General features: G+C 38.6%; 1 protein-coding gene across 1 annotated transcript in view; it reads left to right on the top strand.

Moving 5' to 3' along the window:
- Positions 1-12583: 12583 nt before the first annotated feature.
- Positions 12584-18388, top strand: part of sim2 (SIM bHLH transcription factor 2) — a 34538-nt gene continuing 28733 nt past the window's right edge. The window contains 1 exon segment of the mRNA XM_040151018.1: positions 12584-12758. Coding sequence (XP_040006952.1) covers positions 12584-12758 — 175 coding nt within the window.

Genomic DNA, 18388 nt, shown 5'->3' on the forward strand with positions numbered 1-18388 from the left:
TTCTCTTGATAATCTTTGAGATGTTTGGACACCTCGATTAGAGTCCACCTGTGGTAAATTTAATTGATTGGACATGATTTGGAAAGGCACACATCTGTATATATAACGTCTCACAGCTGACATTGTGTGTCAGAGCAAAAACCAAGCCATGAGGTCAAAGGAACTGTCTGCAGAACTTAGAGAGAGGATTGTGTCCAGACATGGATCTGGTGAAGGCTACAAAATATTTTGCTGCATCTAAGAGCACAGTTGCCTCCATAATTCTTAAATGGAAGAAGTTTTGAACAAACATGACTCTTCTTAGAACTGGCCACCCAGCCAAACCGAACAATCAGGGAGAAGGACCTTGGTAAAAGAGGTGACCAAGAACTCTGTGGTCACTCTGGCTGAGCTCCAGAGATCCTGTTTGGAGATGGGAGAAACTTCTAGAAGGACAACCATCGCTGGAGTGCTGCAGGTATAGTATAGTAATATGGACTGCACTTATATAGCGCTTTTCTAGTCTTATCGACCACTCAAACACTACACTACTGCTACATTCACCCATTCACATATTCACACATTCATTCATACAGCGCCCTTTTCTATGCATACGGTGCTTTCTACATACACCCACACTCACACACCAATGATACATCAGGGGCAATTTGGGTTTCAGTAACTTGCCCAAGGACACTTTGACATGTGGACTGGAGGAGCTGGAGATCGAACCACCAACCTTCCAGTTAGTGGATGACCCACTCTGCCTCCTGAGCGACAGCCGCTCATAGCGATCTGGGCTTTATGGTAGAGCGGCTAGATGGAAGCCTCCCCTCAGTGAAAGACACATGAAAGCCCGCTTGGGGTTTACAAAAAAGCACCTAAAGGACTGTCACACTGTGAAAAACAAGATTCTTTGGTCTGATGAAACAAGATTGAACTGTTTGGCCTCAATTCTAAACGTCATGTCTGGAGGAAACCAGGCACTGCTCATCACCTGCCTAATACCATCCCAGCAGTGAAGCATGGTGGTGGCAGCTTCATGTTGTGGGGGTGTTTTTTCTGCAACAGGGATAGGGTGGACTGGTCAGGGTTGAGGGGAAAGTTGTACAGAGATATCCTTAATGAAAACCTGGTACAGAGCAATCCGGACCTCAGATTGGCCGAAGATTCACCTTCCAACAGGACAATTGACCCTAAGTACATTGCTGCCAAAGGTGCTTCATCTAAGTACTTACTAAAGGTCTGAATACTGTCAATATGACAATTCAGGTTTTCCTTTTTAAAGATTTGCAAACATTTCTCATTCTTTTTGCTTTGTCATTGTGGGGTATTGATTGTAAATTGATGTGTGTTGGGGGGGTTAATTTGAATGATTTTGGCAAAAAGCTGCAACATAATGAAATGTGATTAAAAGTGAAGGGGTCTGAATACTTTCTGCATACCCTGTATGTGGCTGGAACATATTAAGATATTTCAATTACAGTGCAAAATATTTTTCACTTCAGAGCAGCAGCAAGTTCAGATATAAAATGGAGATTATATCCAAATACCCCATTTTTATCTGTCCGTCTGTGGCCAGATTCTGAAATTAAAGAAAATATGAAAACACAAGGCAGTTTCTTTTAACATTATAGTGAATCTTAATTGATGCATGTATACTGCTCTATAGTATTTTATTTATTTTATTTATTTATTTATTTATTTTTATTTATTTATTTATTTATTTATTTATTTTTGTCACAGCAGATGTTAACTTTTTGTTGGATAGCTTTTATTAGTACTTGTACCAATGCTTTACTTGCAATGAAGTCAAATGTTTGCCATTGGAAAAATATTTTGAGGAGCCACAGCTATCTACTGGACTTTGCAAGTCCTTACCTTTTTGCATCACTGGAATCACAATTTAGAGGTGTGTGTGTGTGTGTGTGTGTGTGTGTGTGTTTGTTGTTTGTTGTTTGTTTTTTTTGTTAATACTGGCACATCAGACACTAGCTCCATCAGAATAACTTTCCAACTAATGTCTTGTCTTTTATCAGGTTGTTCAGAAGGATGAAGCTTAAATGGCGCCTGAGAGGTGTACATAGGCAGTCATCAGGAGGCGGATGATTCTCTCCGGCAACCACATGAAATTTTGGATTGTTATTGAAGGTGTGGAAGTCCTTAATGAGTTGCCATCAGTTGCACATGCATTTAGCCTCATCTATGCTTGAAACTTGAGCTATCCAAGTGAGTTCAAATAGGTTTTAAAGGAGAGATGTTTTACATGGTAAGATTTATGTGCTTAAGATTATAGAAAGGTTGTGAAGGGATTAAAAAACATATCAAAGACCATAATTTGCTTAATTCTATTCTTGGTATGGTATTTTTTTTTTTTTTTTTTTGTACATAAGAGGAAAAGGTGATGCATGTTTTAAATAGACTTCACAATAAAGATTAAGGTCTTTTGAATGGAATATTCCTGTTTATTTACAGTAAGTAAACTTAATTAAATATTGACTGTAACAAAATTTTTTTAATTTTATCTAATTAAGGTTAACTGCATGACCAAGGTTATAAAAGAACCTGTGAAGACCACAGCTTTCTCAGTTTTGGCTTAGGTTGAGTCTAATGCAACATGGCTCCACATAGTGAGGAACTGCCTGAACAAGTAAGAAACCAGATTTTTAAGAGTTCAGAAAGATGGGAGAGGGTACAAGAACAGTAGGCTACTGAAGATAACTTGAAACACAATTCAAGCAGTGGTTAGGAGGGAATAGGAAAAGCCATACTACCAAAAGAAGGAGCAGTAAATGTTCTCGAAAAATGACATCATGCGCAATCTGCTTTTTATGCAACCTTGCACTGAAAAACAGATGGGTAAGTGACCAAGGAAAAAAAACATTCATAAAACAGCACAAAACTGCAGATTAAACTTTGCCATAGAACATGAAAAGAGGCCTGATGCATGTTGGCAGCACATTCTTTTGTCAGAAAAAAACAAGATACATTTGTTTAGATCAGATGGGGTGGAGCATGTTTGGTGCAGACCTGGTCAGTACTACCACAGTGACTGCACAGTGCCGATTGTGAAACATGGAGTTGGGAGGTGGCTGATATTGGATTTGCATGAGTGGAAAAGCTGCAGGCGAGATGACATTTATAGATGGCACTATGAATGCATGTTTGTATACCCAAATACCGAATGAAAAGATGACTCCCAGTCTCAAGATGAGGAATTTTCCAACATGAAATTACAGTGCATAGGCTTTTTTTTTTTTAAAGAAAAAAGTGAAAAGTATGTCCCCAGCATAGTAGTATGCTAATATTTTAAAGCAGAAGGTAGAGTATTTTTGGAAGACTAGAACCATCCATGCCCAGGAGGATCTAATCAGTCATCAAAAATTAAGACAAAAGCTGCTTTCCTCCCTTACAGACTAAAATTTGTCAGCCCCATTGTTCTGGATGATTTCGTCTACTGTGTACGAGGCAGTCCCGGAAGGTCCCACTGAAAAGTTATGGCAAGCAGTTGTGTGCTACTCTCTATCAGAGGTGGGTCAGTTAACTAGATGTACATTTTCCGTACATACCACCAGAGGACTTTCCTTGACTGGCTTGACATGGGAGACATGGAAATTGGGATGGATCCTCATGGCGTGAGGAAGCCAGAGGTGGACCACTGCAGCGTTGATGACTTTGGAAATGAGAAGGGACCAATGAAACAAGGGGCCATCTTCCGGTACTGTAGCTTAGCCAGAGGGACTGTTCAGTCATTATGGCTTGGTTTTTTTCTGATATGCATTGTCAGCTGTGAGACTTTACATAGATAGGTGTGTGCCTTTCCAAATCATATCCAATTAATTGAATTTACAACCGTTGGGCTCCAATCAAGGTGTACAAACATCTCAAAGATGATCAAGAGAAGTGGGAGGCACCTGAGCTAAATTTCAAGTTTCTTAGCAAATGGTCTGAATACTTATGTCAATGTGATATTTCAGTTTCTCCTTTTTCATACATTTGCCCAAAAAAAGTTTAAAATCCTGTTTTTGCTTTGTAATTAAGGCAGTATTGAGTGTAGGTTGATGAAAAAATTAATGTAAACAAATTTGGCATAAGGCAGCAACATAACAAAATGTGAAAAAAGTAAGGGGTCTGAATGTCCTGTCTTGTCCAGCTTCTTAGGGCATGTTTTCTTTGTTTCACATTTTGTTACTTTACTCCTGATTTATTTTGTGTTACTCACCTCTCCTCTCATTTCAGATCCCCACTTCCTGCCCCTTGTTTCCCGCCTCTGTGATTGTCTGCCCCACCCTGGTGTGCAGAGGCAGGTCCGTATGGGAAGAAGAAAAAAACCCAGTGAGCTGGAAGGAAGCAATAATAAATCTGATAACCGTGTTTGGACACAACCAAGGCATCTGTGTGCCATTCCTTATTGATATAAACCGACAGTCCACTGCCTAAATTTTATTGGACAGTGATGTTTCCCTGTTGGCTCAGAAGCAAGCTAGCCTGTCCAGCATGATGGCCATGTCCGAAATGCTGCTGTGTAAAGTCTAACTTTTTATTAAATCGGTGTCACAACACCCGAGCATCTCAAGCAATGAAGAGCTGATTAGTCTAAGGGACTCAGGGCCAACTCCCATACATGAACATAATATACTGGCACTGGTTGTTGAACTGGTAAAGGATTGGGCTTACCTCCACATCTGGCTCGACATGAACCTGTCACTCCCGGTCTTTTTTTGGCTGTCGACTGTTCAAACTCCTTCAGCAAGCCCAGTGAGTCAGGCTAGTCAAAACCTGCAGTGCTTAGTTATAGCAGTTCAGTTTTGTCATAAAAGACACATATAAAGCTCAATGGAAAACTTGCAAAAAAACACGGGGAGGGTTGGCTTCAGTCAAGCAGCTCCTAACACATGGGCAAAATTCCTTCCACCTGTTCATCGCTCTCTCTCTTTGTTGCAGTGCCATAGACCTGAGTCAGCTCACTCACCAAATCCAAAAGCCAATAGCTACAACCAGAAAAAGATTACATGCTTCATAAGTTATTAAGATATAGGATATTACAGTGTCACACTGGAAAATGTCCATTGTACTGGTGCAGCCTGTAATCAACACCACCGTCTTTCTGTTCAGCCCAAGTGTTTTACACACTACTAGGGACCATTACTGTGGAATGGTTATTAGCACTTACGGTGCAAAGGAATGTGGGTAGCCAGCTGCAGGTGGTCTCCGATGTCGCTCCCTTGTCTCTGTCTCTTTCCCTCAACCTTAAGGGCGGTTGGAGATGTCAAGATCACTCTGAAAGGGCCTTCTCTCTTTGGCTCATTCCATTTTCTCTTGAACACTTTGATGTACACCCACTTGCCTGTCTGGATCTTCTGCAGCTCTTCTGGAAACTCACTGGTTCTCTCTTCTGTAGCACCCTTCACCTGTTGAAAAATAGTATTGTCTGTCTATGCAGTTAGGTGATGCACATAGCTTGTCTGTTCTTTTTTTGAGCTGAACCATTATATGGACCCCTAAGGTATGGCACTGGCATGGGTTAACCCGTAAGCATTTCATGTGGTATTAGATGTGCGTTGCGGTTAGTTTGCAGAAATAAATGCAAATTAACCAATTTTGTTTAATCAACATATTTTAATAAAATGTCCAGGGTTATGGAACAAGATTAAAAAAAACCCTTGCATTATAGTGAAATAATACAAACACAAAATGTACCCCCAGACACAATTATTGGCACCCTTGACTAATATTGGTTGCAGAATCTTTGGCAACAATGACAGCCTCTAAACGTTTCTTGTGGCTATCTAGAATCTTTGTACACCTGTCTGCTGGTAGTTTCAATTGCTAATTCAAAGGTTTTCAATGGGATTTAAGTCAGGACTTGTGCTGCTGGATGTGTATTTTGGGTTGTTGTCCTGCTGAAAGACCAAAGACCTTCACCTCAAAAGTAGTTTTCTGACACTTGGTAACACATTTCACTCTAAAATGCCTTGGTAATTTTCTGATTTCATCATTACTTTGATAGATTCAATGGCTCCAGTACCAGAGGCAGCAAAGCAGCCCAACTGCATGATAGAGCCCCCACCATGTTTTGCTGTAGGTAGGGTGCTGTTGGGCATGTACCTATGGTTTCCACTACAGCCATTGTTGCCATAGCATTGATTCTTGTGGTGTAAGGTATGTACAATACACTTGACATTCCCACCTACATTGTTGGGAGTGGCTGATTGTTCTGAAGTGGGGGCAACATGGACATCATTGACTTAATTGCATTGTCACTTCCCGGATCTGGGAAGTCCACATAGACTCCATCTTGAGTACATACAATTTTGGCTTTCAGGGAACAGGTGGCTGAGTAGAGCAGCGGTGCAACCATTGTTTTTCCACCAAGTAGCATTGGTATGGGCACAGTAAAGGGGTACCATTTGTTATTTCCCAAAGAGGCCGACAGTTTTGACAGATGACTTAGAGAGGGGGAGACTTGGGCCTTGCTTGCCAACACATGAGAAGGTTGCAAACCCTTCTGGTACCCCAGAAAATTGATTAAGAAGGAGAGTTACTATTCCTTCCAGATTGCAGCAGTGGCTGTAAGGTTTCAGCCGTCCACAACTGCTGCAGAAATGGTATCCACGGAATATTGGGAAAATCAGCCTGCACTTGTCTTAAATTTACCCACTTGGTAATTTGCCAGAGCTTTAAATTGACTAGGTGTGTGTCCCGATAATGTTCGTCAGCTTCTGAAGGTATGTAGATTCACTTAGCCAAAAAAGTGTTCTTATTCCTTGTGTTTCTATATATTTTTTACATTCCCCATCTAATTTGAACAATCCACCTGATGACCGCTATCCACACCACAACAAATGAAACAGCAAAGTGCCAAAAAGCAGGCAGTGGAACATTTAGTAGCTTAAGAGCCAGATACTTCCATCAAGAGCTGGTAGAGTCCAAAAACAGAGCTAAAAGAGAAGGAATATTGGACTGACATTCTTCAGATGGACATAAACAGGCCTCTACATTAATGATAATGTTGTTTTGTAACCGGCCAAAAAAATCAATTATTGCAGGGTCAAGCTTCATGCAGCACAACTTAAAAACCAAACATGAATGAATAAATTCTCACCAGAAACTAGCAGACCTACTGCACAGGCTATTTCACCAATCAGATATCAGCAAGTGCCTGATCAAAGCATATATGTAAAACTGGATAAATTCCAAATTAATTACGCTCTATGCCTTGTAGACATAAGCTTCAATGTCCTGGCGAACAACCTCCAGTACATTATATGATCTCTGTGCTGTTTTCCTGTTAAGGAGATAAATGTAACCACCAGGAAAGAAACTGCAGAGACAGACAGGGAGAGAAGGAGAGAAAGTGTATCTGACTCACATTTCTTGGCATCAGAGTATTCTCCTTTCTTTCATAGAGATGAAGCATCCACGTTATATTTAATCTCCAGTGTACAAATCATTTTGTTGTATTGACAGAACTCCATAGCTGCTAACTACTGTAACTGAAAACACTAGCCCTGATATAATTTGCAACAATTGACAATCAAGCTAACGCTGCCAGTTGTTTCATAAACTTATGTTGTTAGCTACAGGCTTCACAGGTCACCTTAGGCCCCCGCTCAGAACCGCCATAGTTATGAAACTTGTGTGTGCACATGAGTGTGCATTTACCCTGCCACACACTACTTAATGCTGTGTGTCCTATGTGTGTTTGTGTTTTAAATGGTAAATGGACTGCCCTTATATATCACTTTTCTAGTCTTAGAGACCACTCAAAGCGCTTTACACTACATGACACACTCACCCTTTCACACACACATTCATACAGTGCTTTTTTCTATACATTCATTTCATTCTTTTCTTTTCATACACACACTCACACGTCGATGATACATCGGGGGGATTGAAACTCTGACCCTCTGGTTAGTGGATGACTCGCTCCTGAGCTAAAGTTTCCCCTTTTAATAAACATCCAACATGTAGCTACAAGTTAAAGTGTTGATAGTGAAAATACAAAGAAATACTTTGTGCTTTATCGTTTTTACAAAAAAAATGATCTTTTACTGACTTTGTGTCACGTCTTTGGATACAAATATAAGTTTGACTTACCAGTAAGGCAAGCACACACAGACACACACACACACACACACACACACACACACACACACACACACACACACACACACACACACACACACACACACACACACATATATGTATATATGTACATACCTATACAGTACAGTAGGGTCCCCCACTGTATGTACAGTCCTGGTTGAAATTATAGGCACCCCCTGAACTACAGAATTTAGAATATCTTCAGAAATACATTCAAATTAACCATTTTTGTATAATCAAAATATTTTAATAAAATGTCCAAGGTTACTGAATAAAAGAAAATTAAAAAAAAAACTTGCATAATACTGAAATAATACCATCACAAAATGTACCCCAGACACAATTATTGGCAACCTTCACTATTATTCACTTATTGCACTTGTCTGCTGGTAGTTTCTGCCACTTTTCCAGTTATGCATTTAAGGTCTTTTAAGTATGCAGGAGGCCTTTTTACAATAGAAGATTTCAGCTCTTTCAAAGGTTTTCTGTGGGATTTACCACATATATTGTATTGAGCTGGAAGTAATGTATTGTTTCAAACACTGACCCATGTTCTGCAGACCTGGATGGATTTCACTCGCTAATGAGCAAAGAAAACCATACGTGTACATCCCACAAAAAAGCAAACCATTCACCGGTCTGAACATGAGCAATAACTAGAGCAATAAAATCAGCACACTGTGAGCTCTCAATGCAAAAATAGTTTTTACCATTACAATGGACAGAAAAATTTAGGGTGCTGTTCTTCATCAAGGCGCTATGTGTTTGTTTGTGTCAGTGTCCTGATTCATTGTTCTGATTTTTGTTTCATAAGCAATTATACTTAAAACAAGTAATATCAGGCTGTCCCAACAAATATTTAAATACTCTCCAGCTGATCCAGAATGCTGCAGAACAAGTACTGACAGGAACTAGGAAAAGAGATCACATTTCTCCTGTTTTAGCTTTTCTGCATTGCCTCCCTCTAAATTCCAGAACAGATTTTAAACCCCCCCCCCCTCACCTACAAAGCCCTTAATGGTCAGGCACCATCATATCTGAAAGAGCTCATAGTACCCTATTACCCCACTAGAACACTGCGCTCTGAGAACTCAGGCTTGCTTGTGGTTCATAAAGTCTCCAAAAGTAGAATGGGAGGCAGAGCCTTCAGTTATCCGGCTCCTCTACCGTGGAACCATCTTCCAATTTGGGTCCGAGAGGCAGACACCCTCTCACCATTTAAGAGTAGGCTTAAAACGTTTCTTTTTGATAAAGCTTACAGTTAGGGCTGGCTCAGGCTTGGCTTGAACCACCCCTAGTTATGCTGCTTTAGGCCTATACTGCCGGGTGACTTTCCATGATGAAATGAGCTCCTCTCTCCTCCTCTTCCTCTCCATCTGCACATATTCATATGGCATCAATGCTCGTTACTAACTTGACTTCTTTTCTCTCCCTTAATTTTGTGCTTTTTCGTCTCTCTCCTCTCTCCTACTGTTGTTTTCTGCAGGTATTTCTGTCCCTGCTGCTAGAGAGTCTGGATCTGTGACTGCAAACCACCTACTGCCCCATGATCCTGCTCAACACCCGCTGCTTCAAATATTATCATTATCAACTATTATTATATTTAGTTTTATTAGTATTAGTATTCACCCTAGTATTATAATTTTTTTTTTATTGTTAGTGTCATTATTGTTACACATCTTTATTTTATACATCTACTGTGCTATGCCCCCCCCCCCCCTTCTCCCTCTCTCTCTCTCTCTCTTTCTCTCTCAACCCAGCCGATTGTGGCAGACGGCCGCCCACCATGAGCCGGATTCTCTTCAAGGTTTCTACCTGTCAAAAGGGAGTTTTTCCTTTCCGTTGTCACCAAGTGCTTGCTCATGGGGGAATGTTGGGTCTCTGTAAATATAACTATAAAGAGTACAGTCTAGATCTGCTCTACATGAAAAGTTCCCTGAGATAACCTCTGTTATGATTTGGTGCTATATAAATAAAATTGAATTGAATTGAATTAATAATGATAAAGAAAGCACCATAAAGAAAACTAACAGTCCACGTACAGTATATCACCAAGTAAGTCTCTCTCTCTTACACTGGCTAGTAGCACAGGTAACATATGACTATCCACCTCAGACGTGTCATCCCATTGTCCACTTTTAAAATGTTCTCCTTTATATGCTGTTTGCCGGCCTCTATGACGGATTATTGGGTATATCTGTGCTATCTGTTTTAATAAAACCTGTGCAACATTTATAACGTCTAGAATGTGGTACAACTTCCACTTGTTTAGAGCAATCTCTAGAAGTTCAGATTCAAAAGTCCAGAGTGACTCTTGTGGTAAGCTTTTTTTCTCTACAGTCAGAGCAATATTCATCCATCAACACTGACAGCTTTGCAGAAAGTGATAGCAGACTATAACAGCCAATGCAAATAAATGGACTGATTATACTCTTATGAAAGCTGCCATTAGGTGTACTAGGAACATTTTTCCTGCCGTTACTATCTGGCTTATACACTCTGAACCATAGTCGTGATTTACAAAACTCTCCAGTTTTAGTTAAATGTTATGTTGAGATAGAGAATGACAGATTTCAGAATGTTGAGATAAAATGTTTAATTCTCACTCAGCCCTTCACTTTTTTCACACTTTATTTTGTTGTATATTTCATATAAATGAATAAAACTGTGGCACTACTGAAGTTCTAGACATATCTCATGGATAATTAATAATTAAAGCAAACAGGATGCACCTGATCACAATTTGCAGAAAAAAATAAATACTTTTGTAAATAACAGCTTTACATTCTTGATTTGTAATGTAAGCATATAATAATATGATAACATTTTTTTTTTACTTTGTCATTGTGGATTATTGAGTGTAGATTGATGGGCAAAAATTGCAGTCTCATACAACAGTCCTGTAATAAATCTAATCTTCATGACAGTTATAATGATTCAAAGGGGTGTTGATTCAACTTTATTCTCTTTTGGAGGCTGCAGTTTGTGGTGCTGTTGAATTGTTTTGTATTATACAGACAGGTGTTTCTATTATTTTGTCCACCACATTTGTATCAATGAAATTAACTAAATAACAGAAATGCCTCTCTGTATAATGCAGTACAGTCCAACAGCACCACAAACTACATCCTCCAAAATTATCATACAGTTGATTCAACACTTCTCTAAAGCAGTTTCAGTAAAAACTGAACATTATAAGCTTGATGAAAGCAGAATTTATTGCAGGACTGTTGTATTAGACTGCATCAGTTTTAGCTAGGTGTACCTTATATTGAATGTATATTTAACTCTTGGTTAATGGTCTTCTCAAGCCAGCTGGTATAGCATATTTTGAGCTGTGATATCTTGCTGAAAAATAGTTTTAGTTCTAGAAAAATTTGTTCTACTTAACTTTAATTGATTTAATATAACCATTGAATACAGCGTTGTTTTCATTATTATTAATTGAATAAAAGGATATGGTGAATGTGTTATTTATTTCTTGAGCAGTATTTTTGTATTTAAGCTTCATCAAGAGCCCTCCTAACACTAACTCATAGTTTCATTGATTTAATAAAGAAACAATGAGGTTTTGGGGGCCATACAGCTGTATGTATGTATAAGTACATACAGTATGTATGTAAGTATAAAATATTAGTCTAAAAAAAACCTTGGAAGTTTTATATTTGGTGGTAACTGTAAATATAGCACAGAGTATGGCTATATAGTCTAATTAGGCTAGCGGTTTGTGGTAGTTCTTCTTCACACACACACACACACACACACACACGCATACATACACACACACACACACACACACACACACACACACACACACACACACACACACACACACACACACAAAGAGAGAGAGAGAGAGACATCCAGGCAGTGGACAGTGCCGATCTGGTGTGAGGGGTGTTCAGACCAGTTCAGTTGGCAGTCTTATGCTCCCCCTTTCTCTACACTGTGTTACAACACGCATCTAATAACTTTTGTCATTGTAATTTTTCATTTGTTTTTCCTTTTCGGCGCACAAGACTGTCGATGTCCAGACAGCAGCGGAGCAGGAAATCTGGATGGATGGACTGAGGGGCGGAAAACTGACAGGACCGTGAAAACAAAGTGGACGTGGCGTTCGGCCCCGGACTCTTCAACTTTGACTGCTGTTAGGCTACTGTTCAACAGGTGAAGCCGTAGAGTTGAACAAAGCTTTAACAAAGATGGTTGGGACATATACAGTTATTGTCTGGTGTTCGGAGTGCACTGAGCTGATGGGATAAATGAAATACATGTAGTCTGGTCTGTTCTTTGGATTCAGATAAAAGAATCCTCCTCGTCATTTCAAGTTTTTATAGGAATCTGGACAGTAGGGATTTTTAAGATCTGATTTTTCATTTCCCAGTAACATAGGCTAAATGTAGGCCTATTTGTTACATGTACATGAGTCTGTGGGGAAAGTCCACTGGGGACTAACTTTTATGGAAGAATAATTTCGCTTAAACTCCCAGATATGAAGGAAAAATGCAAGAACGCGGCGAAGACACGGCGAGAGAAAGAGAATGGGGAGTTTTATGAGCTGGCCAAGCTGCTTCCTCTGCCGGCGGCGATCACCTCCCAGCTGGACAAGGCCTCCATCATCCGGCTGACCAGTAGCTACCTGAAGATGAGGGCAGTCTTCCCCGACGGTAGGGACACAGCAGCCTTAGGCTGCACTCAGAGGAACTATAAATATTAACATAGTATATAAATAGGGCCCAATAAAATTTCACATTTTGAGGACCTAAGTCTCAGATCGAGTCTATTCTAGACCGAAAAGGAAAACATCATGTAGGCTAACGAACATATAGTAGGCTTTAATGACATATTTAAATATTTAACCAATGTAACACACTCGTCAACACATCGAAAACATACATTCCATATTTTTTATAATACAGCAGTTAATATGGAAACAGTCAATCCTAACCAATTTCCTTCAAGAAAGTGTTACAAAACCAAGAACCATCGCCATTTTTTCTTAATCAGATAATTATCAGAATTGAAATGTGAAAAGTAGCAAAACTTGGAGTATTTTTCAGCATATTGCATTTTTAATTTGAAATACATTGCATATGTAAATTTGGTAGTTTTCATTATATATAAAATATAGCTGCCCCGTGTGAGTTTCCCCTGTGTAAGAAGGGAACGGACATGGGGGGCTCTGTGGCGTATACACATCCAACTAATACACACACAGAGGGACTTTTATCCTGTATCTCTCTTAAATTGTTTGTTTGTACTCAAAATGTGGAGTATTTGGAGAATTGGATCGATACACTTCTTTTTGTCAACACTTTCTAATAAAGCATCCTTTGTAAAGGGTTTATGAGTAATAACTAATGGCTATATTAAGGGTTAATTTTATAATGCCTTGTATTACTTGTTAAAAAGTGAGATGTCCATGGTTAGGCTATATATTATTTATTTATCAACTGAAATAGTTTACTACCAAAGCACATTCATCATCTAGAGGGATTTTTTATAACCTGGCAACCCCAAATTTGTTCTTTTTAATAGCTTATAAAGTAAAAGATTTATCAACCAATTATAAAGTCATAAGTTCCAACTTATAAACCCTTTTGGTGTCTTATTATTATATATAGTGGAATTATTATTTTTTTTTTTTACCGCTTCAACGTAATTTAAATATGCTTTTTTTAAAAATTTTTAAACTTTATGTTAAAAAAATAAATGTCACTTGACTCTTTTCTCATATTAGAAAATACTCAACATTAATGGCTAAATTTTGCTATAAAATTTAAGAGCCACTGTACCACATTAAGATAAATAATAATGATAATAATAATATTTTCATTATTTTATTACTACTTCTCCTAGCAGTAGTAAACGTGAAAGCGGATCTTAGGCTGGAAGTTTGCTCCTCCACTCAATCATACATTCTGGGCTATTAAACTAATTTCTTTGTTATCGTGTCATCGGAGTTTTGAGTGGTTTCCCCAGTCTGATTAAAATCTGATGTCGACTTCAGGCGCCTTACTCGTTCATCAAGGTGAATTATTTCATTAGGCTTCATACAGCTACATTGGGGCAAGTTAGGGGGCAGGAAAACAGAGCCTTTCCTCTCTGTCATCTTTCATATAGTCAGACTTAACACACGGCCTTTCATGGACAGGCCACCCGTTAGAATCCTGTGAAGACGTCGATACAACCTCTTTGTCCGACACGCAGTAACGCCTCAGCATCCGCAGTTTGTGTACATTTATTCACTCAATTAGCCTGTAAATTCTTAATGCTCTTCTTAATGCTCTAAGCAGACGTTTACTTAATAGTAAACGTCTGCTCCCACAGTGTGTTTTAAGAATCCAGAGAATCTATTTTGAGGTGAATCATTTTGTAGTCTTGTAATCCCAACGCAGCTCCATAATGCAGGGAAAGTAAAAAATCAGTAAGACAAACTTGTGTATGTCAGAGGTCTCATCCTGGTCCTCATTTACGATCATATAATAATGTAGAATTAATCATGTAGACTATAATAGGCTGATTTATGTGATGGCGTTTTTAACATCGCGTTATCTAGAGGTACATGGAAGTACTCCATTTGACGCTTTTATGATTGCACCATCTGTTTTAGAGATCAGGAGTGCACTAAACCAATATCTTTTTCTGTCACTGTAAATATAAACAAGAATATCAGACAGGATTAGACACAAGTCATATTTCCGTTAATCTTATAATACCTGCTAACGGCTACAATTGTAATCCTACATTTATTAGTAGCATTAATGTCTGAAGTGGCTAAACTGTCAAGACGTGCTAAATTTATTTAATGGCTGATCTGAACACTGTCTCACTCTTTAACTCTTTTTTTCCTTAGGTTAGCCAATGAAATAGTAACGCCCGGTAAATAGTAGTATCCTCCACCTGAAGGCACTTCATTGCCTTGTTATGAGGTCCGCTCAGTAAGACTACACAGATATGAATATTTATTCTGTAAACAATCCAGAATGTGCAAAGGCTGTAAAATTGACAAAAGCCTTAAAATGTAGCGTTTATTACATTTTACATACTTTTGAATTTACCCCAGCGACTTTTAGACTGATCGTTGTAATTTGTAGCTTCACTTCGGCTGCCGAAACACTTAATTGCTCTTTGATTCATATGGTTTTACTGAGACTGAAGACTGACAGGTTATTCATATTAGCCAGTTTTTTTTTTACTTTCTCTTAAAGGTTTAAAAAAAAAAAATGGTTAAGGGAAGAACAACATCAGGGACCCCGCAAGATCACAAAAGATTTTCGGGTATTTTTTGCTGCCGTTAGTAGAGGTTAAACTAGTCCTACATGAAGCTGATAGAAAAAATCTACTAAAATTATTCATTTGTGTTTACTAGTTTAGCACTTTTTATCCAGAGCCAGACAGCACTGTTAGAGAGTTTATGTTCCAGAATCATTTTTAGATGTTTATAAAGCAATAAGGTTTTCAAAAGATTTCATGTAATACTGAAAACTTAGTGGTCAAACAATCTGCAGATCTTTGACCTCTTGTGGCCCATAGTGTTCCATTTGACCTGTGGGCCACAAAGTCCAGTCTCCCAGCAAGCATGTGCCCATAATGAAAATGTGTACATATTGAAATACCCGTTGGAGTTTTGCAGACACTTGATAGCAATTATAATGTAATCTCAAAGTTGGAAAGGAAAGTACTGTGTTGGTACAGTTTAGAGGCACTGATGCTTTAATTTATCAGCCAGACCTGAGCATCACAAAACTTTAACACATAAGCATATTTAAAGTGACAGAGTTTCAGAATGAGTATTAATACTCTTAATACTTGTGTGCATTTTACTGCTGTTTCTGTACTTTTACTTCTATAATTTTTTTTAATTTATGAAACGTGCATTTCACCCTTCATGATGGTTTCATGTCCCTTTTTGTCCTCTTTCTTGGCAACTCTAAAAATTTAGCATTTATTTGGTCATTTAGTTGTTAAGTTTGGTTAATCTAAAATTTTCCATACCTCTTCAGTGCCAATATTCCAGAATCTTTGGAATGAAATTACAATTGGTGTGAAAAGCTAACTTGATTTTACAATCTGACCTGTTTAGCAGAAAAAAACCAAAACTCACCCATTGTCTGGAATAATCTGATAATATTCCAGTATGTGGTAGTATATTGAGCAAAATATACTCAACCATAGTATATTCAATCATACATTTATCTTAGAGTAGTTTAACTTGTCTAAGTGCATCTTAGAGCACTTTAACTTTTATCAATGTATTCTGAAATTTGTTTCTTGAAAATCAGTGTGCGAGAGGGGCACGCATACATGCAGCCAGGAAATAATTTTGTAATACTGAGAATTTCTAAGTATTACAAAACATATATTTTCTGTAGTCATCATGATTTAGGTCTAGTCTTGACACTTGAATTCTAAAAAGTAATCACTTTTTTTATTGTTACCCCTCCTAGCTTGGGCATTTGAGTGGCCACTTAAGTGGAATGACATGGCAGACACAGGGGGCTCTGAATGTCAGAATGGATTATGGAAAAAAGAGTTTAGATTAACAGCGTCAGGCACTAACATTTCCTCCTGTCCTTCCTGATCAGATGATAACAGATACTCTATTTCCTTCAATGTTTTCCTTGTTCATAGCTGTTCCCCCACCTTTAAACAAATATTTATTTCTGCTGAAAGCACAATGTGGCTTTGGTACAGGGAAATGTATCCCAAGATACTGAGATGCCATTCAGTCTATGAGCATGTTTCACAAAATGTGCAACAGTGCTGTGTCCCAAAGCAAGACACACTCTGTCAAACATGTGAAAAAATTTAATTACCTCGTGTCGCCTGTGAGTGCAACACAAGCTCTTCTCCAAGCCTGCCTAGGTTCTGTAAGAAGTAAAGATAAAGACAGTGATGGACAAACACAGTGGGTAGTTATGAAGTCCACTGCTTACACAAGGATGTAGATAGAGATACAAAGTAGATCCATGAAGTTTCAAAAATTAAATTATACAATATTGTGCTTTAAAGGTGCTATGTGTGGGTTTTCTCCGATGCCAATAGTGGTTTCATGCCGGGAGTGGGTGGTGGTGGTGGTGGTGGCGGTGATAATGTTTATTTGCCAAGAGCTTCAGCCATCGTTTTGTTTAGAAGACAAGATGTTACAATAAGCCCTCTGGGCAGCACTACATCTTCATCCTCCTAATGTTGAACTGAGGGCAGACTGGCCACTACAGTGACTCACTATCACAAAGTAGTATCACGAGATGCGACGGGCCAGGGCTAGCTGGTTAGCATGCTAACTTCAGTAGAAGAAAAGACGTGATAGAAATAGAAGCAAAATAGGAGTTAAAATTGCCATTGCTTTCCACTGCTGGACACAGATCTTGGCGAGTAAAGGAATAAAATTTGATGTTGAACTTGCAATGTTTCTCCTTCACAACTTTACTGAGTGAGACTCAGAATTATTCCACAGATTACAGCTTCTATTACTGTGCTTCAATCTGTTGGTCTCCAACGCATGGAATAAATGGCTTAGTCCTCTTCCTTCTGGCGATTAGCTCTCATACAAGGGTCATTTTTGGGAAATGTGAAAATTGAGGAGCGTTTGTAGAAATACCGTTAGAAAAAACTTGTAACCTCAGAGGCCGATTGTTAATATGGAAATGGGCCACACCCTAGTATAGCAAGGAAATACATACATAGGGGTCCAAAAATCTAAGACCCCTTTCGCATTGAAGTGCTTTTTGAAAACCATAATCACAATCTTTCCATAGCTCTAATTATACCATATTTGACATGCAGATATTGTAGAAATAAATAACTTGGCAAAACATTTGTACTGGATGTTAAAAACATTAACATTGCACAGCTTTACAGATATTCTGTCTAAAAAATGTAGTGTTTCATCTGAGAGAAGATATTATGAAACTCACTTTAAAGATGCATTAGAAGAGGAAGTGTCAGAGGTGGAAAACAACACAGAATATGATACAGACCATGAGACAGCTCTTGAGGAACAAGAGACAGATGTTCAAAGAGATCCAGAAGGAGGTGGATCAGACAAACATCCAGGCATACATGGATCTGTTGATTATGTCTGATGTACAGAAGAAAATGAATCCACCTGCATACAGAGTCTGGACAGGCATTTTTTTGTGCCACCATGTCATTGCAGACATTTCATATGTTTTCATGGGTGATCCTTTTTGACAACAGAGATACTCGATTAACTGTTCTGAACACATCAAGCTTGCTGTAATCCCAGAGGTTTTGGACAAGTGGATGGAGGGACTGCCACTCAACTCAACAA

This window comes from Xiphias gladius, chromosome 17 (assembly GCF_016859285.1).
Source record: "Xiphias gladius isolate SHS-SW01 ecotype Sanya breed wild chromosome 17, ASM1685928v1, whole genome shotgun sequence".
Lineage (NCBI taxonomy): Eukaryota > Metazoa > Chordata > Actinopteri > Istiophoriformes > Xiphiidae > Xiphias > Xiphias gladius.